The 23519-nt window shown below is 39.3% G+C and overlaps 1 protein-coding gene across 2 annotated transcripts; it reads right to left on the bottom strand.

Moving 5' to 3' along the window:
* Window positions 1-1249: 1249 nt before the first annotated feature.
* Window positions 1250-23460, bottom strand: tmlhe (trimethyllysine hydroxylase, epsilon). 2 transcript variants are annotated; one of them, XM_069893321.1, is made up of 8 exons: window positions 23307-23460; window positions 16422-16608; window positions 15376-15552; window positions 14938-15214; window positions 10495-10614; window positions 6842-7078; window positions 4679-4817; window positions 1250-3404 (listed from the first exon to the last, which is right to left on the bottom strand). In XM_069893321.1, exons 2-8 carry the CDS (start codon window positions 16597-16599, stop codon window positions 3273-3275), a joined length of 1260 nt encoding a protein of 419 aa, XP_069749422.1. In that variant the 5' UTR covers window positions 16600-16608; window positions 23307-23460; the 3' UTR covers window positions 1250-3272. The 2 variants fall into 2 exon arrangements, with proteins under 2 accessions (XP_069749422.1, XP_069749421.1); XM_069893320.1 differs by lacking the exon at window positions 23307-23460 and adding an exon at window positions 19126-19228.
* Window positions 23461-23519: the final 59 nt, after the last annotated feature.

Here is a 23519-nt window from a genome sequence, read left to right as displayed (position 1 = left end):
AAGTATTCCTTATTATTCATGTTAGGACAACAGATTGATATTTTCAAGTGCTCTGTCTCCCACTGTTATTTAAAAGTGGGATCACATTTGCTGCTCTCCAATCTGGAGGAACCATTTCAGGATCTATACAGTTTTGAATGATGATAATCAATACATCAGCTCTATATCCAACTTCCTCCAAAGCTCTGAGATATAGACCATTGAAAGTCAAAATGCCAATGAAGCAGTCTTCCCAATTTTTTTTTGGAACAATTTATAATGTTAATTTCCTTCACCTGGATTATTGGCAGTTTAAAATCCAGGGCATGTCATAGGCAGATCTTCACCAAGTTCCAGGGTTTTTGCTTCAAGCTTTATGCCATTTGATTGTGATTATCAAAGATGAAGTTGATCAGGCAAGGGTAGTAGGAGAAGGTTGCTTGAAAGATTTAGGTTACTGAAATGTTTTGTACGACCTCTGCTTCATCGTACTTTTATAGATCCAAAAAGAACACTACAATCAACGGCAAACAGGAAGTTGGATTCAACTGAAGGTTTCAGTAATTACTACATAACCCATGTCAGCTGACTATTAGTGAGGCTTGGCATATCAGGTGACTGCCAAAATTAGTCACAAGTAAGTTGAGCTGAAGTACAAAAAGTAGAGATTTGCAATACCCTAAAATAAGAATAATAGCAGTGATCGTTGAGTTACAGATTTGCCCTTGATTATAACTATCCAAGATAATGCAAAATAATAAAAAACCTTGACAAGACTTATTTCTAGAGTACAAATTTAAACAGGTCATTGGTCTAACAAGCCATGGCTGGACATCGGACATACTGTAGCAGTCTGGGCATCACATATTATGTTAACCCTGAAGTCTTGATTTACCAGAGTGACATCCACACTCGAAAAAGATTAATCTGCCATAAAAGATGATAAATTAGAATGGTGTGAGCTGGAACTTAAAATATTCAGACTTCGATTCACATTTGTAAAATGGAAGCCAAACAAAACAAGGAATATACACCAACTCGTAGAGGATAAAAGATCTTAAATTGCACGTCCATACGACTTTGCAGATTAGGTCGTAAATGAAGGTATACATGATTTTTGTCTTGATTTATTAAGCATAGAATCCTAGTTCAAAAGCCCTAGGACTGAAAGGTAGCAGATGCAACACCACTGTTTAAGACATGGAGAGGAGAAAATGTTAATGTTTCTGTAGCTTCTGAACCAAGAACAAATTTCAAGACCACAACCATGTTAAAAAAATAACATTTTATTTGTTTTGCAGAACTTGAGAACTCCATTAATACAGGGGGCACTGCAATCATGCACCTCATACTGCAATAAGTGAATTTGTCCCATGGCCAGACTCTTCTGCTCATATCCAGTTCACTGCCCTTGATCTGTTAGTGGTCCAGCTAGTTCCAATCTTCCTTTTTTTTCTCTTCTAACTCTGGCACCAGCATTCTGAAAACATCTGCTTTGAAACATCTGTGACTTTTCTAGTGGCACCCAAGAAATATCAGTCCCTGTTACCATGAGCTTAGTACTCTAAGACAAGAAATTACCATTTGGAATCTGGTACAATTTTGTCATGCATAATTTTTACACTCCTTTATACCCAAGAAATTACTTGAGTGAAATCCAAAGGCAGAACATCCTGTTTTCACATTAGGGGGGGGACACATCCCTCTAGACATTTGACTTGTACATTTCATCTTCCTGAGCTTCATTTTGGCGAGTCACAATTTAAGGAACTCCAAGCCAATAGGAAATTTACTAACAGGCTACGGTTTATCTTGATAAGAGCAGTGAGGGGCCCCGTGATGTGTTAAGATATTTACGATCCTCCCTTTGCTTGCAAAGCACATGTGCACATTGAGTAAAATTGATTAATCTACATTATTCTAGATTAGGCAGGCCATCACTTGAGCAAAACAGTAAGCCAGTTGGTCTTTACCATAATGCTGTCAAGCCATAAAATGGTAAACACAACCAACACTAATTTAGACTGAAGTGGTGTTTAATTGGAGAGGTTCTCCAACTCCCTAAATAGTTAAGAAGAGGAAAAATGGATTAGGAAAGCTCCAACCAACACCAAATCCCTGTGAATTTAAAAAGGAATCCAAAAGGTATGAATAACTAAATTGAAAAGGTAACTCAAGTGGGCAAGATTCATTGTGGTCTACTCCCTTCCTCGTATTAAAACTGGACAGGAAATAGAAATTATTTCAGTTTAGTGACTATCCTGCCCCTTCCCCACTTCTTGATGATCTTTTCATCCCCAAGGTGAGCTCTCATTCAAAATATTGCAAATAGCCACACATCCAAGTAATCATTCTGGTGTTACTTTTGGACCAGGACAGGCTCTAACTGGATATTTCCTGATTTTCTAATTATAAATAGCAAAAGGTTCATCATGAATGTCTGAAACCAGAACATAAATCAGCTTACATTACCAAGCAGCTTGGAGGGCAGAAATGTCAAAATATTTGCTTTAAAAAAGTTACATTGAAGGTGCATATTTTGCCTCAAAATTAATGTTACACTTGAATGGACATTAAAAAAAATCTCTTCAAAATGTCCTCATCACTGTTCAAGATGAGAGAGAAAAATACTAACTGGCTTAGTGTTTCCATCATGATATCAAGCCAGAAGAAAACAATCAATTAAATATTCTTGAACCAGTCATCTGCAATGTGAAAGAAGTACTGCAGCCAGGTTGCACACCAAGGTCCCGTGATCAACAATGTTGGTGGCTAGCCGTTTTGAGTGATGCCAGAAACACTTTCCAAATAATCCATACGAAAGGTTTTGTCAGTTTGAATGAAAAATGACTGCAAATACATCTTTAGTGTTGGTTAACAGAGAAATTTCAGCAAGTTGCTAAAGTGAGGCAAGACTGCCATTAACCAAGCCATGGGTTTAGTATATGAAGACATCCTTTCCTGATATTCAAACAACTTGTGTAAAGTCAGACCGTTCTTCTCCCCCACCAAAATGTTAATAATTTCTCTGCTGTTGTGTTATCCTTCACAACTATCAGCCCATTTTCAAAGGCATGATTTTTGTAGAGGTGGGCTACATTCAGACAAAATGAATGTGGTTGAAAAGGTGACAAACAGCAAACCTTAGAACTCATTTTCAGTAATGAAATCAAAATACAAATTTATTTGAAAAATAGTTCAATCAATGCATGCTCTCTCATTGATTTTGTAAGAATACATGCTCCATTAATTATATCTTGCCACATAATTTGCCTTCAGGTTCAGCAGCAGATTTAAGTCTCGATGCCAAGAAATCTTGCAGTGTTTAGCACATCATCTCTGACCAGATAACAGCCACATAGCTTCCGGTAGCCAGTGAATGCATCACGGCCATGCAAGACTCTCCAATTATCTACAAATAGAACCTGTAATTGATGAGAGTAGTCATGAGTAGTCATGTGGAAAAGTTTTGTCTTTCCTTTTAACACTGTCAAAAGACGAGTGTTGCTCTTTAGTCTGTGACAAAATCCTAATACCATTAGGGTTCTCTCTAATCAACTGCACATGTTCAGAGTGCATTTTGATTCCTATTTCTTCACTCCCTACAACTCCCCATGCCCACATTCCCTGTCGCCACCACATCTTCCACCCCCCCCACCCACCCGCTCCTCCCCACAAATAATGCAGATTGCAGGGAAAATGTAATAATCATGTCGGACAACTGTAAAACATCTACAATAGGTTGACTGGCTAAAAAAACAGGCAATGTACTATCACCTCAAAGCAGATTTATTTTGTTCACATTTAAAATATTACTATAATAGGGAGTTTGAAGTCAGGCATTATCAGATGAATAATGAATCCATGACATCAGAATGAGCTGGCTAGACTATGTTTCTGAATTAAAGCAATTTATTTCAAACTACACCAGCCCTCAAAACATTGGAGGGGGATGTCAGCAAGAGATACTGAAACTACAAAAATAAAAAGCACAACATAAACATGTGCAGCACAGGTGGTGCAGTGGTCAGCACAATGCCATTACAGCGCCAGCGATTGGAACAGTGGTTAAAGTCCCACTCTGAAAGGAGTTGGTATGTTCTTCCTGTGTCAGGAGGGGTTTCACTGGGTGCTTCAGTTTCCTCCCACCTATTGAAACATACCGGGGTCTCGGTTAATTGGGTGACAAAGACTTGTTAGCGGAAATGGCTTGTAACCATGCTGGATGTCTAAATTTTTTTTAATTATTTGTCACAAAATAATCCATTGTACTGTCCTGCAAGGCATTTAAAGTTACCTGGTTTACACAGTGATTCTTAAAAATTGATTTCCAATTAAAATGTGTGGCTGGCTTTCCACCTTATTCACTGGAAACTCAGGAGGCCTTATTCAGGTCAAAAATAAGTGTTGTGCATTAAACTTGGATCCCATCTTTGAGAAGCTCATGAGCTGCAATATTATTGCAGCTCTCTCTCAACCCTAACCTACAACATAGCAAGTCATTCAAGCCGATTTTAAAAAAAAACACCCTTGAAAACTGCAAGCAGTTATTTCAAGTTCTTTGTAACAGTTTCCAATTTGTCTATACAACTTTCACACCTCAATGATAAACTGTGGTCCTTACAAGAGTAGGATGGCAGGAATTTATTACAAAGTTTCAAAAATTAAATAATTTAGGACAGACTGACTGTTTCCTTACCTTTCCAGGCTTGAGTTTGACCCATATTTCATTCTCTGGCTTCCTGAGTTCTGTTGTAAGGGCTCTATGTGCAATGTACCATTGGTGGACTACATCATGAGGCACTGTGCTTATAACAGCTCTATCATAATTGTTATATCTGCAGGCAAAGTGAATCATTATTAGAGAATAGGAGGGTTTAAGCAAATTTTTTTTTGCGGGGAGGGGGAACAGGAGGCTGTGAAAGCACTTACTAAAAGAGGGGGAAAAAAAAATCACATGACAGACCACAAATGGTGACAAAAGCTAGGAGACTCGAGCAATTGTGGTAACTGCTCACAATAAGCAGCAACTTTATATTATTTTGCGAATCATTGCCAATTTTCTTGCTGTAATTTCTCCAAACCCCAAAAGATTAGCTCAACATTGTAAAGTACTAAGCCACACAATCAAAAATATTCCATGCTTCATTAATATGCCACTCAATCAATTTTAGCAGAGACATGTTAAATTATTTTAATAAAGATGCAAGATTCACCAGGCATTCAATGATTACTAAAAATAGCTGTGAGCCACCTGCATAAACTGCTGCAGCTTGTGTGAATATACTTAATGCCATTAAGTTGGGATCCCAATCAGATTTTGATCCAGTAACCATGAAGGAATCTGATGGTGACATTGCTGTAACTTGATAGATGTGCTGTTCCTAACCATTTAATCACTTTTTTTCTTCTGTACCAAGTCATGGCTATAAAGAAGCCATGACAAGTTGCAGTACTTTCAGGAAATGGTGCAAACTCCCGTCACAACTGGTCTAGACTCCTGTGTTTGGGGGAAAATAAATAAATAAGGTCTAGGATGTGTTTCGTGGAGGAAATAGAAGAAAATGGGAACTCAAAGCAGCTCTGAGTAAAACCAAAAATAAACAAGAACGATAGTTGTGTGTGTGTGTGTGTGTGTGTGTGTGTGTGTGTGTGTGTGTGTGTGTGTGTGTGTGTGTGTGTGTGTGTGTGTGTGTGTGTGTGTGTGTGTGTGTGTGTGTGTGTGTGTGTGTGTGTGTGAGTGAAATGGTCCCACAGGCCCGGCTTGTCTGTCCCAAGCAATGTTCCATTGCACTTTAGTCCCACTTGGCTGCATCAGTCCCATGCCCCTTCAAACCCACCATATCATGTAGTTATCCATGTGTGACATGTATAATGCTTTTTTTTTTAAAAAGGGACATGACGTACCCGCCTTTAGCAGCTTGTGAAAAATCATCCTCTCATGTACATTCTAAATCCTATCCTCCTCACCTTAAATTATGTCCACTCATCTTACATTCCCTTTATTTTGGAAGCAGACAATCATTTACTCTATCAATACCCCTCATGATTTCAATGACCTCCTTTTACACTGCGAGAAAACAAGCATCGTTTTCTCCATTCTCTCACGAAAACTTAACCTCCCAATCGTGGCAACAACTTTGTAAACTCTTCTGTATCCTTTTCAACTTTAACTATCCCATGTGCCCTAATGATCAAAGCCACCTACCATGTGGGACCTGATCAAATGCTTTACTAAAATCCATACAAATAACATCAATTGCTTTGCTCTTGTCTACTCTGTTACTTTTAAAAAAAATCGTTCGTATTATTGTTTTCCCCAATTTTCTCAGAGCCATCCAAATGTTAGTAGATTCTCTCTCTCTCAAAAACCTCTCCAGCAGTTTCCCGATCACTGAAATCAGACCAACAGATTTGTAGTTACCCGAATTAACCATCCAGCCATTTTTAAACAACGGCAACACATTTGCCATTCTCCAATCCTCAGTGATGAGTTAAAACCATCTGTTAAGATCCCAACAATTTCCCTTCATGTCTTCTTGCAATGTTCTGAGAGATCACCATGTCTGGACCCACCTACATAACACCAAGACTGCTAACATCTCTGGACTACTGATGCACACATGCCCCAAGCTATCTCCCTCCCTATGCATGCCTGCTCATCCTATTCAACTGAAAACTTGATTAGTTTGAATCTCAAAGCAATTTTCACCTCACCTTCACCTAGCCCAATAAAGGTTAATATAGTTGTATGTTAAGGAACAATCCAAGAATAACTGAACAGTACTGATACTTTAAACATCTTTTGGCAGTCTAATTATTTAGAGATGACAGATAGAAAATATCTGTTGTTCATTCTCACCTTATCATGTACAATTCATTATTCCAGGGATGAACATTCAGAATTGGTCCAATACCAATCATGTGATTATGGCATTCACCTACATTCTCTATATATTCATGCTTGATTGGCACTTTAGTGAGCAAATCAAACTTATCAGGACTTTGTTTTCGTACATTTTCTGCAGCATTAAACCCATCTTCCAGCAGAGTTCTTCCACCAGTTCCATCATGCCTTAGACAATGAAACACCTGAACTCTACAAAAAGAGAAAAAATAACCAGGATGGGCAAGATCAAGGAAAACTTCAGTTGCGTTCATGGGCAGACAATTAATTAAAAATCTCTTCAACCATATGAGTGCTATCGAGAACTTAGGACAAATGGGAAAATGGCCTGTATTAGACAAAATAAAATCCTAAATCAAATATTCAAATTTGTATAATTAAATGCTCAATTTAAAAATTGATGTCCAATTGGACAAGATCATTCAATAAATCTATTAGGATTTGTTGAACATAGTGCATGGGCTGGGGAGGCAAGATTAGAAAAACTTTAGATCCTAAATTAACTTAATTCACATCTTAAAATATTTCACTCAAGAGGATAGACTTTTCCACTTTCTAATCCAATTCTTTAATGAATGGTAAAATGTTTAAAAGTTATTCAACAATAAAATATCTCCCAATTTTTAAATTCACTAGATGGTGATCAGATTATGTATTGAACACATTTTTCCCTTTTCTACTCTCTTGAAGGTTATTCAAGATCAGTAAAATAACAGGAATTTTCATACCTGAAATGTATCCAATCTGACTTGATGGAACAGGCAGATATTGTGAGGATCTGTATCATTTAAATATGGAATCAAGAAATAAATTTCACCAAACCGTAATCATATTCTTGTATTGAAAATCAAAATGTTTGACCTGTGATTAGTAGAGTTTTTTGTTGGCTCCTTCCTCCTCTGAATCTCATGGTTCAATTAACAACTCAGATTATAATGGCAATTAAAGAATGTTCTTGCAGGGTGAAAATTATTAGAAATTAAATTTCAAAGGATATCAGGCAATTTGAAAGCAAAAGCAAGAATACAAGAGAGGTGGGGTAACCCTCTTGATCAATGATGTAATCAGGGAGATAGTGAGAGATAACCAGATTTAAGGACCAGAATACTGAATTGGTCTCCATATTACAACATACTGTGACACCTGCAATAAACCAATAAATATCTGATGCATGGAAAAATAGAACAGCAATTGTCATGGGGGACTTTAAACTTGTTGAAAGATTGGCTAAATCAAGTGAGTCTTACGGAGCACACAGAATAAATGTATGACAGCTTTCTTGAATAGCATGTTACTGAACCTACAAGCGATCATTACATCTGAGATATGGCCTTGTGTAATGAGACAGGCAAAAACTAATGATGTTGGAGTTTTTGATCCTCTTGGAAAGAGTGATCACAGTATTAACAAATTTCTCACACAAATATAGAAGGCAATAATACCATCCCAAACCAGTGCCTTATCCATAAAAAAAGACTACAATGGGATGAGGAAGGAGTTTGCTCATGTAGAATGGGAACACAGGCTACATTGAGGGCCAGTTGAGGGACAGTGGAAGATTTTCAGAAATTTTTCTGTGCTCCAAGTATATTCCAGTTAAAAACCAGGTTAGTCCAGTCAGGGAGAGTCCACCTTGGATAACTAAGAAAATAAAATATATCAAATGAAAAGTTCGTGTGGAAATGCATGTACAAACATTCACCAAGCATAGTGGGAAATCGAAATGGACAAACTTTAAAAAGCAAGTTCAAGCAAAGAGCCACAAAGCAAGCAATAAAGAAAGGAAAGATTGATTATGTAAGCACAATATAAAAAGATAGTGTACAGTTTTTCATAATTAAGTGGAAAAACATGGCTAAACTGAATGTAGGTTCCTTGGAATTAATGTTGGGCTATGCAGGGATAGCAAAGGCTTTGATCAACTTAGAACAATTTTGTTCAAGTCTTCACAGTGGCAGACATGTCTAACATGCAAAAGAGCAAAGGTAAAGATGCAAAGGGAGGGAAGGACCACAATACAAATCATTAAAACAATTGTGCTAAGTAACCTAGTAGATCTAAAAAGGTAAACAAGTCTGCTGGACTCCATGGAATGCAATCCAGGTTCAGAGAAAAATGCAGAAATTATACTTGAGCTTGTGGTAATTTACCAAAATTCTCTGGACTGTGAAGGTCCCATCAGATTGGAAGAAAGCTCATGTTATGCCATTGTTTAAAAAGGATTTAAGCAGAAGGCAGGCAACATTAGGCTAGTTATCTTAACATTTGCAGTCAGGAAAATGTTTGAAGCCAACAATAAAAAAATAGCAAGACATCTAGAAGGAAATTGTTCCATCAGGCAAATGGTGCATGGATTCAGGAAGGATAGGTCATGTTTCACAAAATATAATCAGGGCAATAGATAGAGGAGAACAAGTAGATGCAGTATATTTGGATTTCCAGAAGGCATTCATTTCAGTGCTGCATGTACAACATATCCACAAGGATGCATGCATTTGAGGGTAATGGATTAGTGTGGCCAGAAGATTAGCTAACCAATAGAAGGCAGAGAGTTGGAATAAATGTTTGCCTCTCCGGTTGGTAATCAATTGAAAGGAATACAGTACTGCAAAGTTGGTACTAGGTCACCAACTATTCGTGATAAGATTCATTTGGAAGAATGGACCAAGTCTAGCATATTTTGCTTGCTGACGACACAAAGTTGAAAAGCAAATTTTGCAGAGGGTGCAGAGATATATAAATTGGTTATATGAGTGGGCAAGGCTCTGGCAATGCAAGTTCATCCACTTTGAAAGGAAAATAGATCGGATCATTATTTAAATTGTGAAAATAGATTGCAGGATGCTGTTGTGCAGAGATTCAGGACTGCTAATGCAAAATTGTAAAAGGTTGGTTTGCAGGTGCAATAGAACAAGTTGCCAAATGTAATGTTGGCCTCCTTTGATAAAGAAATTGAACTTGGAGCAGGAGGTTCTGGTGCAACTGTATATGGTACTGGTGAGACCATACCTGCAGTTCTAGTCTCGTCACTTAAGACAAAACTGGTATTGGGAGGCAGTGCAGAGAAGATTCACCAGGTTGATTCCTGAGAGGAGAGGCTTAGCTTACGATGAGAGATTGTCACCTGGGTCTGCTCTCGCTGGAATTCAGATGAGAGGGCATCTTTTGGAAACAAAATTATGAAAGGGACAAGCAAAATGGAAGAAAAGTAGTTTCCACTGATAGACAAGAGTAGAACCAAAGAACACAGCCTAAAGGTTTGGGGGACTAGGACAAAATGTGCTTTGCCAAAGAGTAGTGAAATTCTCTGGCAAGGAAGCAAAAGAGACTGCCTCATTAAATATATATTTAATGAAGCATTAGAGGTTGCCTCATTAAGTAGTCATTCAACACAGTTCCTCCCCACCCCCATAGTAGGGGAATTAAGGGTTATGGAGAAAAGTCTCCACTATCAGATCAGCTATGATGGAGGAAGTTCAACAGGTAGATGGCCTACTCTTTCTCCTATTAGTGTTAAAAAAAAACCTGAATCACCACTTCAAATCTTAGAATGGCCAATGAGGAAAAAAGTTCATAAATCCTTACAACATATTGACTAATGTACATACCCACAAGGTTCCTGAAAATAAGTAGTGTCTATATGCCGATCAAGTGCCACTTTTGTGTAAGCAGTGTCACCACGTGAGAAGTCCGAAGTAAAATCCCACATTCGGCCATAAATGGATTCCCTAGAGCAATAAAGTTAAAATTTACCAGCATGTTCAACACATCCGAAAGGTTATGCATGGAGTTCCAATAACAAAAAAAAATTCAATTTTCCAGCAATTGCATTAAAAAGTAAAAATTGAAGATATACTCAGTATTAGCATTTCAGACCAATTTCACACCCAATTTCACTGGCAGTTGGTCTATAGATCAAAGCAAATGGGATTCAAAATTTAATTTGGCACCCTAGACTTGCTGCATGCAGTTTGCAGCCTATGAAAATACTACAATGTTTCAATATTTGCAGGAAGTGCTTAAAAAATCCTCAAATTAAAGCTGTGTGTGAGAATCATCTGGAGTCATTGCAGGGCATTTGTGAATCTGTGAATTTCCATTTCAGGTTGTGTTCGCTTATGCAAAGAGGTTAGTTTTCTGTAACTATCCAACGTATTTGAGTCAAGGAGTCAGTCACACAGCAGAGACCGTCTATTCAGCTCACCGTATCTATAAATCGACAAAAAAGACTCAGAGGACGATGATGTAGGGATCTTTCAACGTTTAGAAACAAAAATCAGTACAGATTCATTCAAAAGTCACTGCATCGAGAAAAGTAGGAAATCTATAAAAATAGAGCACAGTAGTCCATGTGGCTGAACTGTGAAAGATAGAATTAGTGGTTTCAGGTGATCCAAGGCAGAGAAGCAAAATGTAATTGAAACCCCTTTCACATTTCCCAGGAATCGAACGCCAATCAGCCTTTAAAGTGGCAAATCTGAAAACAAAATCTGCTCAACTCCAGTGTCAGATGATGTCATCTCACACCTAGGATCGCAGACCTCGACCCCTAGTACAATCCCCAGCGTCTGCAGATGCTGGCGTTGAGGTCAGGCAAGTGTGAAACAGGCAATTACACTGGAGGCATTTCCTTTTAAAAGGTAGAACAGACCAAACACTGGGGTTAAACTCCTGCAAATGTGAAAGCGTTCAGTGTCCCAGTTAGGAGTGGTCTAGTGTGAAAGGCCAAACCGCCATTCCTATCCCTGAGCACTGAACGGCCGATTTACCAGGATGCAAGTGCGAAAGGGGCTTGATGTTACTCCCTCAGCGCCACAGAAGAGCAACAAGTTGCCTAAAACAAAAACACGGGATCAAGGTGTTGTATTTATGGGAATTTCATAGAAAATTGGGAAATCTTTCAATCAATTTCAGGAGTTAAATGTCACAAAAGCACACCAAAAAAATATTGTTGCATTATTCCAGTGCCTAACCCTAAAACAAATGCCCTATTGCCAAACCAAGTCTGATAGAGGAACTCAGCAGGTCAAGCAGAATGAATTCAACTAGAAACACCAGCCATTCTTTTTCTCCTATTGACACTACATGATCTGCCAAGGTCCTAAAGCAGATTGGAGTTTTTTTTTGCTCCAGATTCCAGCACTTGCAGACTCCTGTATCCTGATACACTCTCGAACTGTCATGGGAAGAGAGTGAGAAGACATTCAATAATGTCCTCAAGGTCTCCTTGAAGAAACTCAACATTCCAATGGACTAATCAGAATTGTGAAATAAGACTAAGGGAGGAGAATTCAGGGTGGCAGAGAATTTGAATGCCTCGTGTTGAGCATGACTTGAGGCAGGGCAGGGCCTTTAGAAGAGTTAGCAGTTCCAAAATTGGCTTCATTAATGTCCTCAGTATGCAAAATCAGTATACAACTAGTCCTTGATCTTGAGGAATTAAAGGCTATGATGCCATTGGTCTGTTAGGTCAAAGAAAGATTTTCCAAGATAGTGACTCCCAAGAACCTAAATTTGCTCAGCCTCTCCACCTTGGACTTTCCTTTCCTGAAGTCAACAATAATCACCTTAATTTTGGTGACAATGAGGGCAAGGTTGTTGTAGGTGCACCATTCAGCCAAGTTTTCAATCTCCATCTTGTACGCTGACTCATCCCCTTGCTCAACTCACTACTGTGGTATCCTATGCAAATTTGTAAATGGTGTTATTCTGAGCTAGTCTTAGGTGTAAAGTGAGTAGAGCAGGGGCTAAGAACGCAGCCCCATGGTGTTCTGATACTGATGGAGATTGTGGGGGAGCTCTTCCCAATCTTCCATTGATGGTGGTCTGGAGGTGAGGAAATCCATGATCCAATTACACATATGGGGTGTTCACTCCCAGGTCTTGGAATTTGCTGATCAGTTTTGAGGGGATGATGGTATTAAATGATGAACTGTAGATGATAAAGAGCATTACAATGTATCCATCTTTGTTGTCCAGGTGTTCCAGGGCTTTGTAAGATGGCATCCACTGTAGACCCATTTCTATGATAGGTGAACTGGAATGTCTCCATGTCACTGCTCAGACAGGTGCTGATCTGCTTCATCACCAGCCTTTCAAAACTCTTCACTGTTGATGCAACTGCTATTGGCTGACAGTCATTAAGACAGGTTTCTACACTCTTCTTGAGCACCAGTTTGATTTACGCCTTTTGAAACAGGTGGGTAACCACGCTCTGCTAGAGCATCGAAGACATGGAGTTCCTCTGGGAGAGGAGCTTTGCCGTCTGCTAGTTTATTGGATTTGATTTTGTAACAGGTTATATGGCATTTAGGCCCTTCCCCAGCTGTTTGGTGCCCTTTCGGTTTCCATTTTCATCCAGAATCTCCACTTCACCTGAGAGATAGCTTTTGCAGGTCATACCTGCTCCTGCTGCACTGATCAGGATCTCCTGACTTAAATGCCTGTGATCTGGCTCTCAGCAGGTTCCAGATTTCATTATTCATCCAGCACTTCAACCCTAAATAATTTGGTGGGGACACACACATTCACAGCTGTTTTGAAAAAGTGTGTGACAGCCTTTGTGTACTCATTCAGATTCTCAGCAGAATATTTGATGAATCCCCAAATCTGCTGACTTGAGGAAGTCCTGTAATCGTTCTTCAGCCTCCTATAACCACCTTCTAGCTGTCCTGACCACCGGATCCTCTTTCTAGGCTCTGCCTATATGAAGGAAGAAGGCAGTCTCTTGTTTACTGACCACATCATACAGCCTGACAAATGTCTGCTTGTAATTGGCACTGGGAGGGATGTAAACTCCAGTGATAATCACTAACGAGAACACTCTGGGTAGAGAGCAGTGCCTGCATTAGACAACAGTAATAGTGAAGAACCATCCCTCTGCACCATCACATCTCTTGACGATTCCATCCTGTCTGCATTTGAGGATGACGTGGGGGCTGCCTTCAGGAGAGTGAGGCTCGGATGGAGTAGCCAGCCGAATATTAAAGATCTGTGGTGACCAACTTACCAATGTGTTCACGGATATCTTCAATATCTCACTTTATTTAGCAGAGTCTCATTGCTGGGGAATGGTGCCAGGGAACAGTGGGGCAAGCAGGTTATACTTCTTAGGCCTGTAACATTGTTGTGAAAAAGGACATAGCACAACTAAGAACACCAGTACTTAATTAGAAGAGCAGTAACTTTAAGTATGTAGAGGCTGGTGGATTGGATGGCAAAGGCCAGAGGAACTTATTTTGTCCAGGAATTGAAGAGAAATGGACAAAGGAAGAGTATAGATGAGATTTGGTCAATGATTCTGAACACTCGTGGAAGGGAAGCCACAGTTAAGAAAGACTCTTGCGCAAACCTATAGTAAGTTCAGTCATGCAAGCCAACAAGAGATAGGATTTGGAAAGAATAGAATCCTTACAGAATGCACGGTGGGAGGAATAACTGTGATTGTTATGCGATTCTGTGACAGGTAATCGATATTTGTCACTAGGCTATTCCCTGAGATAGAGGCATAGAGATCCAGAAAGGGATGGGAACAATTTTTGTTAGACCTTATGAAGATGATGATTGCATTAATATAATCACTGTTATGGGAAAAAGAAAGTAAGGAAGAAATCTTGTGCAAGACTGAAACAAGTACTGTTCTAAGCTTCCCATACACAAAAAGACAATCCTATTATCATAACCATGTCTCTATCTAGAGAAAGAAAGTAAAGTTGAAGAGAATTGTTCATCGCAAGATGAAGTTCAGCCAGGTGGATTGATTATGTTTTTCCTCTCTGTATCAAAATTGGCCAGCTCTACTGTAGGCAATCCAATTACAACATTGACCCAGTATTTTTCCCCTTCTCTAGTCACGGCTGAATCTGTCAGACATTTCCGACATGTCATAGCTGTTACATGTTCACTTTCTTTTTGCTCCAACTTCCCCTCAGTGAACCATCACTAACCATCAGCTTGCTGTGACCACCCTGGCATCTTACCGAATCCATTCCTCTGAACAAATTAAAAATAAATTTCCTCCACCCCCACTCCCTGAGAATCAAAAACCTCACCTGATCAGGCCAACACGCAAAGCTACATCTTCTGTTGCCTTGACGCTGGCAGGAACTTCCTCAATAAAAGAGATTCCATAAAGCAAAAAGGTCTGCAAAAATGTTTTTAGTTCTTCATCAGATTCCATTATAGCATTATAAGTAATATAAGGCATTTGTGCTTCTTTATAAATAGCAGCATTCCAAAGGATGTGGTTTGAAAGAGATTGCTTCTGGCCTTCAAAAGAATGTTTTGTCAACCATGACAATTTGAACTTGGTCATATGACTATCTGGCCCTACAAGTGAAATAAGAAAATTATCATTTTTTTCTCAAATTCACAGAGCTTGTTTTTACAAAGTACTAATTAAGAGAGTTTAAAATTAATTTTATTCCAGAGAATTCAGTAATAAAAAAGTACAAGTGATAGGGACTTCATGCACTGAAAGAGTAACTCACAAGTTATGTAGATTGTATCATTATCTGAACGTATATTTATTGGCTTGATGGCCAAATCCACTTGGGCTGTATCTAAGCTCCGTTGATTGGTTTTTGAATTGAAACATGATGCAGAGCGGCAATGATCCCTTAGCCAGACATAATTAAAACGCATCACCAAATCAGAATACTTCAGTTCTGTAACAGCAATAATATGATTTAAACTTCAATTGCCCATCTCCACCACTCATTCAGGTAGATTTATTCAGATATGAATTAAATGTAGAGATTCAATTACAGAGAAGGGAAAAAGAAACTTTTGTAAGAACTTATTTTTAAAAAAATGAAGATCAGGAGGTATTACAAACATATACAACTGGAATCTACTTGTGTGAACAAATCATCAGTTTTACTTTGAATTTAAAGTTTTAATCACAGAAAGTCTTAGAGCTACAAAGTGGTTTCCATATTCTTTTGGAGTTGCTGTATTAAGCCTGTACCCACCATAAAAGTAAGCAATTATTCTCTACAGTTTTCTATAACTAAAATGAATTTTTATGGTGTGTTATACTATACAATAAAAGGTTGGTTCAGAAAGATGACTTGATTGCTTAAAACTTACTATAAACTCCGATTTTTAGAAATTTGCAATTTCACAATCAATACTATAACTGCTTCAAAGTGGTAAAAATAAGAATGTTGTAAAGTTTTATTGGATGAGATTGAACCAAACAATTTAGAACCAACACGTTGAATTTCTGCTGAGCAAGTTGAAGGAAAACATGAAAAAGACAGGTAGAGAATGAAACAACAGGAGTAAACAGAGAGATGGAAAATAATACAATAAATCCCACTTTCCTCACCCCAAAAACAGATTTAAAATCAGGGCTTTTCAAGAAAGAGAAATAAACTTTTAGATTTCCATAAAAACAACAAAAGAAAGAATGGTTACAGCTCAAGATTAAACCAATTTCAGTTTCAAATATAGCAGTTGGAAAAACAGATCAAGAAAAATCCACACCAATTCTTTTATCCAACATGAAAAAAAAAGACTTTTGTCTCTTTACCCAAGTGATTGTCATGCATCAACCATGAACAGTTTGTAGAATCTGGAACACCATGTTGACACCATCGAACAGCTACTGTAGGCAAAAATTGCTTTATGCGACCTTGCCATCGCCTCGATCCTTGAGCATCAATCTTCAGTTGCTGTACACCAAGACGCAGTAAGCGATTCAAAGACATTGTCTGATACTGAGGTATCATTGTAGCGGAGGGGGTTGGGGGGAAAAAAAATTGTGCATTAAAATTTACTATTCAAAATACAATGAAATCCCTGGTATCCAGCTGCTACAGGGATTGGCAAATGGCAGATATGTGAATTTCCTGGTGGCTTGAGACTGCCCATGTGTGAAAAGAGAACCAATGGCAAGGCATGCCAATTTTAAACTTCCATATTTTGTTTACCAATTTATTTTGAGATTTTTCTGCCACTTGCGTGAATTCTAAACAGGGATTTTACCAAAATGATTTTAGTAAAGCATTTGATCAGGTCCCACATGGTAGGCGACTTTATTCATTAGGGCACAAGGGATAGTTAAAGTTGAAAAGGATACAGAAGAGTTTACAAAGTTGTTGCCAGGAAACTAAAGCAAAGTTGTTGATAAAAAGATAGTAGGTGTCTGGAATGCCCTGCTAGAGATAGTACAAGTAGATAGAAAGCAAAATTTAAGAGGTATTTGGGAAAACATTAACATCTTCGTTCGTGAAGCCAAGATAAAGAAAAGAAAAAAAAAGAAACAGGCAGGGAATGGATGGATGGATGATGTGAATCACATACAGGCCAGCAGATGGAATTAGTTTAACTTGGCATCATGGACAGTACAACCATGGTGATCAATCAAGACTTTTACACAATTACAACTGATTTGTTGTGAATAAAACCAGCCTTTTTGGTAAACTATTCTATGCCAAAAAAAAGTGGCTCTCAAATCTCTGAAGTGACCAAGCAATGAAATCATCAATACAGTTATAGATGCCAAAAACCATAATAGTTTAAAGCTCATTACCACTTCAGGATGGACAAAAAATGTTTAAGGACTATTACATAATCTATTTTAGGACAGAAAATCCTTCTTGGCCATTAGTGGCAGGTAGCTATCATTTCTGGAACTTGGAAAATTTCATTTGATGGGTGTCAGCACTTACAAGATCAAGCATTAGTTGAAACAATATTTTATGTTTTTGCAATAATCAAAGCAAGCAAAGTGGAACCCTTAATAGTCACCATTACTCTGTGCAATTGTTGCCAAAATATTAGGGGAACATCTTGGTAAATCATAGCATACAAAACATAAGTGTTCTCATTAAACTTCAATACTGATTGTACATGGAGTCAAAATAAATGCAAGCCTCATTTCCAGTTCTTGTATCAGAAGCAAATGAATAGCTGGAAACTTATTCCAGGCAAGTTTTTTTTTAATTTAAAAAAAGCAAGTTCGAAGAATATTTTACTTTCATTTGGATTATAGAGGTCAGTAAATTGAAAAAATGAAAATAACACGGATTGGCAGCCTACTTGCTCAATCACCAGATAGCAATTTTGTCTAAAGATTAAAAACTAGAATGTCAACAGTACTGCAAAATCCTCAGCAATAAAAAGTTTTTCAATTGTGATAATAAATTTCTGCCTGGTTCAAAATTAGCGCTACTTTATTAAAACTGGGCAAACTTCCCCAGCCACATTAAAAAGACAAAATAATTTTTTTACCCTAAGATTTTACTCAAAATTTTAATGGAACCCATTTCAGAACAACAGATCTACTTGGTTAAATCATTTATGCAAAGCATGACTTTCATAAAAAGTCTCCTCAACGTACTAACCTATTCAGTAACCCAATGGTACTTGCTATTAATTCAATCTTTGGCTTGGCTTCGCAGACAAAGATTTATGGAGGGGTAATGTCCACGTCAGCTGCAGGCTCGTTTGTGGCTGACAAATCCGATGCGGGACAGGCAGGCACGGATGCAAGGGAAATTTGGTGGGTTGGGGTTGGGTTTTTCCTCCTTTGTCTTTTGACAGTGAGGTGGGCTCTGCTGTCTTCTTCCAAGGAAGTTGCTGCCCGCCGAACTGTGAGGCGCCAAGATGCACGGTTGGAGGCGAGATCAGCCCATTGGCAGTGGTCAATGTGGCAGGCACCAAGAGCTTTCTTTAGGCAGTCCTTGTACCTTCATTCAATCTTCGTTGGCTTGGCGGAGGAAGATTTATGGAGGGGGTCAATAGCTTTCTATTAATTAACAAGCCCAACTAAACCAACTATCTCCATATGCTATTGGAGCTCAATTTCAACACATTAAAAAGATTTGATTTTAACTTAAGACATCACATTTCCAGTTTTTGAAATGCATCTTCTCCGATGCTTCTAAACACATTAGAACAGATTTGCACCAAAAGGAAGCTTCATCAACACAGCCTTGTGAAGACAGCCCGCCGACTCTGGGTGATTTAACTTTCGAGAGGGACAAACTGCATCCATATAGCAGTGAGATTGGCTCGCCTTTAACCAAAACCCCCTCCAGCAGTTCCTCCCCCAGGATGAACATCCCATCACCGCCTCATGGAGAGACGAAGCCGACCGTCTAGACCGGGGACAGAGGATGGGACGTGCCGCCAGGCCCAACCTCAGCTTGGCCAAAAAACCCGAGGGAGGCGATCTTTGGGCGGAGGGGGGAAGAAAAACCTTTCAACAATTTCAAAAGGAACCTCCTTACCGTTAATGTCTCCTTCCTTCCAACCACAAACTATCCAGCAACTTTCCTCACCATTCTATCGAACGGTCACCGCGGGCCGCCCGTGCAGATGCTGGTCCCGCCCACCTCGTCACCACAGCTGCCAATCAAACCACCCTACCCAGGTGGCAAGGAGAGTCCTTCCAGCGCTTTTCAAGTGCCAGATTTCGCCTGATAATTATGATTTTTTATTAATACTTTCAAATCTTCAGAAAACATTTGCAGATGTTGATGTATTAACAGTTCCGTGAGGTTTCCCAGCTGATGATCATTTGTAATGTGTAAAGGAAATTTACACATATTGTTATATTCAGAATATTTACATTTCAATTTACATTGAGTAGATCTTAATATGTATATTTAATTTTTATTTAATATTCTTTCTTTTTTTCTTTCTTTATGGCTCTCCTTAGGAGAATTGGCTTAAGGGGGGGTTTACTTTTTTTTCTATATAGAAAAAAAAGTTCATGTTTATGGTTAATTGTTGCATATGTCATATATTATTTGTTTTTTGAGCGAATAAATAAAGTTTTTTTTAAAAAGTGCCAGATTTTGGATTCCAGCCTGCTGCTGTCGTCGGGATAGCCATTCCCCATCCCAGACAATTGGAGAATTTTAACTAACGGACCAAATCGGAGGGAAACATTTGCAGTGGCTTTCTGGCTGAAGCGTTAACCTTCTACTTTCCACAAATATACTGCCAGTGCGTCCTGCTTTGAGTGAAACTAATCTCATCACCAGGCCCCTCACTCTTCACGATTTTGCTTTTGTTGTCTATAATGTTTTCCCCTCCAGACGAAGTGTTTGGTTGACTGAAGAAATGGTGCAGAAGAGAGAAGTTTAAATTTCATTTGGCATCAGAACCTGTTGTGGTAGTTGTAAAAATGAGAAAGTCTGCAGAACCATGGTTGAAGTGAAAGCAATGCTGGTGAAACTCAGCAGGTCTAACAGTATATTTTATAGAGCAAAGATAAAGATACATAACTAATGTTTATGGCCCTTCATCTTTTGCTCTATAAAGCACACAGTTGGACCTGATGAATTTCTCCAGCATTTTATTTTTACCTGTGTTAACTGGGTAGGTTGCACTATATGACAGCTGGAAACAGATGATGCATCTATAATGGAGGATTTAGACCAGCTGATGCAAGAAGGGAATGCAGTTGCATCAGAAGACATAATCCAATTTACACCATGAGGCCAAGAGATGCCAGTTTGTCTTTTGTTGGTCGCAGACTGTCAGGAGACCTTGAAGATAATTAAATCATTTGTTCAAAGAGATAAGATCTGGAGTAAACAACTTTTGGGTAATATAAGCCATGGTCCCACTGCTGAAGTTTGAGACTCTCCAAGAGGTGGCAACATCTCTCAGCAAGAAGAATTTCAAGATTCCAAATTAACGTCCCGGTCGAGGGAGGTGGAGAAGCTGCTACCGGCACCCCGTCAACATACTCCAAGTGTTCAATCGTTGCCTCGCTTAGGCAGTTGGGACCAGTTCAGGCGTTGATAAGTATAATTGGGAAGGGCTTGCATATTGTAGTGTGAATTCAGCTTTAGATTAGGTAATAAAGCCTTGTATAAACTGAACTGCCCTCGGTGTGTGTGTCTATTTTCTTTCGGTAGCTCAAACACTGATCAATCTAAAACGATCAAAATGAGAGGTATAAGTTTACCCAAGACAGCATCTCTCAGTAAATCTATGACCTCTGGTATTAAACTCCATTCCCTTGGGAAAAATACTATAACAATCCATCTTATCTCTGCTGCTCATAATTTTATAACCTCCATTAGGTCATCCCACAGTCTCTTTGTCTCCAGGGAAAACAATCCTGGCAACATCCCTTGTGAATCCATTCTGCAAGTCATTTATAGAGTATGGTGACCAAAGCTGCACACGCTATTCCAGGTGACGTCTCCCCATCTTACTCACGACAAGCCAATCAGGGAGATTCGGGATTTCACCAAAGGCTCTCAAAAACTTCTACAGAGAACATCACTGTCTAGTACACAGGTTGTTAACTCGGCCTGCAACATCATAGACACCAATCTTCACTCCATCGAGGAGATCTACAAGATGCAGTATCTTAACAAAGCAGCCTCAATCCTCAAGGATCTCCACCACCCAGGCCATGCACTCTTCACCCTGCTACCATTGGAAAAAAAAAGGGACAGGAGCCTGAAGACAAGGACTCAGCATCACAAGGACAGCTTCTTCCACTCTGCCATCAGATTCTTGAATGAACGATGAACCACAGAAACTGCCTTTCTTTGACTTTTCTTACACTATTTTATTTATTAATTTTGTAAGGTAATTTTTCTAATTGCACTGTGATGCTACTGCAAAACAACGAATTGCGTGACATGCTCATGACAATAAATACAGATTCTAATCTTTTGAAAAGCAGAGCTGGGTCAAGAGGCTGATAGGTCTGCTGCATTTGTAGTTTATGTAAGATCACAATAAATGCTGGAGGAACTCAACCAGCCTTGCAGTGTGCATAGAGGTAAAGATATATTGTCATTATCTTGAGACTGAGCACTTCTTCATGTCAGAATAAAAACTGAAGAGTGGCAAGGGGAATAGCCCAGAACAACAAAAGATGTTAATTGGATAAGAGGAGAAGTGAGAATTGATTTTGGCTCTGTGGAAGAAGACAGAGGAGTGAGAGAGAGAGAGAGAGAAGAAACCCTATTCACACTTGTGTCCGACTATATTGGCCATTCAATGTCCTGGTATAGGAATGAGAGTTTGGCTTTTCACACTTGACCTGTCGAACTGGGACAATGAACGTTTTCACACTTGCAGGGAGCTATCCCAGGGGTTAGGACTGTTCTACCTTCTATTGAAGTCATGATGCATCAAGCAATGGTGGACCATCATGTAATATGATGTAATATTTGAACAAAATTAATCATGCCTGATTATAACATAATTATGCTTAATGTACAGCAGAGGATGAGCCCCTGTTGTGCTGACCTATATAAACCTTTATAAGGGACCGTGGAAAAGTGCTAGCAAAAAATAGCAATAGCAGACAATTTTTAAACAGTGTGGGAAAGTTGGTAGCATTTTAAGCACAATTTATACAATGTGCGAACATTTGTAGTGCTATAGCGTACAATTTATAAATAATATGGGACAAAGTAGACCTGCCCTCCCAGAATTCTGTGCAGCAGAGTATTCATGGAACGGTTTCTCTGCCGCACAACATTCTGGGAAAGTCAGGACCGCCATTGCTTTTCCCCATGGTCGTTATAAATTGTGTGCTACAGAGCGACCACGCTGTTTAAAAATTATCCGCTATTGCTATTTATTTCCTCTCTCTCTCCCGCTGCAACTTTCCCACGACAAAGTTTATACTTTCATTCGAATCTTTTCTTCCTTCATCTTCCTGCACTCACACAAAAACCTGGGTCATTTCAATCCCACAATGTAAGGGCCCTTTCACACTTGCATGATTGCAACGCCGACAGCATCTGTCGGGACTGTACTGGGAGTCGAGGCTGTCAATCCCAGGCATGTCATCAGACGCCGACGTCGAGTTGATTTTGCTTTCACATCAGACACTTGAAAGGCCGATTGGCCATTGATCCCTGGGACCCCTTGCAAGTGTGAAAGGGACTAGAGAGCTGAGGGGAAGGCGATGGGGGAAGAGTAAAACGGAAACTGGAGAAGTCCATAGGTGCCCAGACAGAAGATTAGGTGTTGTTCCTCCAATTTGTTGAGTTCCTCCAGTATTTCTGGGTTTGTTTTTTAAACTACACGCACAGCATCTGCAGACTTTCGTGTTTCACTTCTTGCTGTTTATGTCCCCATCTAACAAATAAAAAGACAACTCAGGGTGTCAAAAGCAGGACCAAAAAAAAGGGGGCAAACATATTCATTAACCAACCCCTCAGATGGTATAAAGCTTATGGATGCACGTATATATATAAATCATGAAGACCATGAATGGGGGGAAAATTGGCAAATTAAATCCAAAGATGTTTAAACTAAAACAAAAGCAGCATGAGGGTAAATGGAAACCAGAACCCCAAAACGTGCTCCCTGCTTGGAGCTGAAAGACCTTGACTTTATTGCCCAATGGTTGATGCTCCTGTCACAAGAAAAGCCGCTTGCAGCTTCATGACCGATGGAAGGAGAATTCAATCGGAATTCTCACCGGAACTGATTTGAAAGGCGATTTCACTTTGAAGTGAAGCCAAATCTTCGTCTTGTTCACTTTTCATCCCGTTCAGCGTCGGCGCGTTGGATCCCATTCCCGTCCCGGCCGAGGCCCAGCGGCCGTCAATCATTTTGCGACGCCGTCGCGCCGTAAAGTGGTCGCTCTGACGCAAGTGAAGCGCGTGACTTGTGGCCTGTTGTGTTTCCCCCG

This window comes from Narcine bancroftii, chromosome 8 (genome assembly GCF_036971445.1).
Source record: "Narcine bancroftii isolate sNarBan1 chromosome 8, sNarBan1.hap1, whole genome shotgun sequence".
Lineage (NCBI taxonomy): Eukaryota > Metazoa > Chordata > Chondrichthyes > Torpediniformes > Narcinidae > Narcine > Narcine bancroftii.
Note: the sequence above shows the minus strand (reverse complement) of the source record. Positions and strands in the feature narration are given on the sequence as shown.

What these genes read in the sequence shown, in the direction of transcription:
- tmlhe (XM_069893321.1), bottom strand. Translation starts at nt 16,599, where the DNA reads ATGTCTTTGAATCGCTTACTGCGTCTTGGTGTACAGCAACTGAAGATT. An exon ending in TGATACAATCTACATAACTT is followed by an intron (nt 15,215 to 15,375) that starts GTGAGTTACTCT and finishes TTTCACTTGTAG; the next exon opens with GGCCAGATAGTCATATGACC. An exon ending in AATGAATTGTACATGATAAG is followed by an intron (nt 4,818 to 6,841) that starts GTGAGAATGAAC and finishes CTTTGCCTGCAG; the next exon opens with ATATAACAATTATGATAGAG.